We start from the raw sequence: 1,784 nt of genomic DNA, 5'->3' as shown, positions 1-1,784 counted from the left end.
TATCGATATCAATAAATATTAACGATCCCCATCCCTATGAAGGACACACTGCTGATAAAAGCAGCAGCACTATAATGGTGTCAGAGTTGGAGTTTAATGCCATCTTAGGCTCCAAAGACGAGAATATCTCAGCACTTCAGCAGGAAAATGCCTCATTAAGAGAAGAAGTGATGAAGCTGACTCAGAAAATAGAAATGCAGCAAACCAATCATGAAGATGAGGTCGCTGTTCTGTATGATGAGCGCATTAAGACAAACAAAGACCGCCGAGATGCCATCAGAAAGGCCGACCAGCTCAAAGTATTTCTCATTACTGAGAAGAACAAAACAAAGGAGGCTGAGATCTGCTTGGCCAAGCAGATGGAAGAAACATCTAGATTACAAGCTGCTCTGGCCAAGATGGAGACAGATATGGAGGAACAAAGACAGCAGTGGGAGCAGGAAAAATGCTGCCTCCTGACCAGTAAGTCTGATCCCTCTGCGGTGGAAAAGCTGAAATATCAACTGGAGACGCAGAAGGTCACTCATGAAGAACAGGTCGCTGCTCTGAATCATCAGCTGAGCAAGAGAAACAAGGACCTGCAAGATGCCATCAAAAGAGCTGAACAGCTGGAAGAAACCCTGATTAAAGAGAAAAGCCAAGCAAAAGAGGCTCAGGATCGCTTTGCCCAGAAAAATGAGGCAACGTCCAGACTACAAGCTGCTCTGGCCAAGATGGAGAGAGCTTTGGCGGAGCAGCGCCTGCAGTGGGAGAAGGAAAAATCTCAGGCTGCTTTGGTCAAAGTTCAGCAAGACCTGGAGAACCAAAGACAGCTCTGGATCCAGGAAAAATCCAGGCTCCTGACAGAGCAGCAGAAGACTGTCAGAGATGTAGAAGCCACTATGAAAGATGTTCAGGAGGTACTGCACAATGAGAGGCAGCAGTGGCAAACGGCGACGGACAATTTTCAGCAGAAAACTGTCAGGAAGTCCTGCTTTCTAGAGAGCCTCGCATCAACAGAGGAGTCTCTGAAAGAGATGGATGAGGAGAGAAAAACCTCTACAGAGAGCCTGGTGGAAGAACTGAAACAACTGCAACAGGAGATGGACAATTTTCAAGAAAAACCCAAAAAGAAATCTTAAAAAAAAAAGAATTCTAAAGGTCTTCAGAGGCTCTACAAAGGCTGCACCTCACTCAGAAAACTGACCACAGCTTAACCTGCAGAAACCCTCCTTCAACCAAACCATCACACTGACAAAATAGTTCCTGAAGCCCAACTCCCCAACTGTAACCTTAACCCCTCCATTAGCATTACCAGCTAATAACCCTTCTCAGAAACCTTCATCTCTCCACCTTCAACCCTGAACTTGCCCAACCCAAATATGGACACGCTTCATCTATAAGAGCCAGAAGGTGTTTTTCTTGCAATGCTTTCTCCAAGAACCTTTCAATGGACCCTGGCCAATCCTTGTGTTCATTCACAAGAGGTGATATGGGACCTGACTGTTTGTTCACATGATTAAACTCACTTCAACTTCAACAAATGTTTAGGATATTCACAACTGTTTGACTGAAAGAGAGAAGTCTCCAGAAGCAGATGGACCCACCTCCCCACATTAATGTCTACTGATCCATGGGACGGAAGCGGTTTTTATCTCTGCCTCAGAACACAAAGATCACTTTGAATGAAGAATGTTCCTCAAGTTTCCCACTGAAGGCTGGAAACAGATCAATCAACCATTCAATGCAAAATGTATAGAAATGTATAAATGTATTTTATTCCTTGTACCCTTCAATAATAATAA

General features: G+C 44.3%; 1 protein-coding gene across 1 annotated transcript; it reads left to right on the top strand.

Annotated features, from left to right (window-relative positions):
- Window positions 1-28: 28 nt before the first annotated feature.
- On the top strand, window positions 29-1,121 carry LOC107090335 (centrosome-associated protein CEP250-like). The gene has a single exon (XM_015383656.1). It carries the CDS (start codon window positions 75-77, stop codon window positions 1,119-1,121), a length of 1,047 nt encoding a protein of 348 aa, XP_015239142.1. The 5' UTR covers window positions 29-74.
- Window positions 1,122-1,784: the final 663 nt, after the last annotated feature.

Source organism: Cyprinodon variegatus, unplaced genomic scaffold, assembly GCF_000732505.1.
Source record: "Cyprinodon variegatus isolate N-32 unplaced genomic scaffold, C_variegatus-1.0 Scaffold291, whole genome shotgun sequence".
NCBI classification, from domain to species: domain Eukaryota; kingdom Metazoa; phylum Chordata; class Actinopteri; order Cyprinodontiformes; family Cyprinodontidae; genus Cyprinodon; species Cyprinodon variegatus.
The sequence above is the reverse complement of the archived record's forward strand: the minus strand, read 5'-3'. Positions and strand labels throughout refer to the sequence as shown.

Bases quoted from the DNA above. Each gene is read 5' to 3' on its own strand.
- LOC107090335 (XM_015383656.1), top strand. From the start codon at position 75: ATGGTGTCAGAGTTGGAGTTTAATGCCATCTTAGGCTCCAAAGACGAG.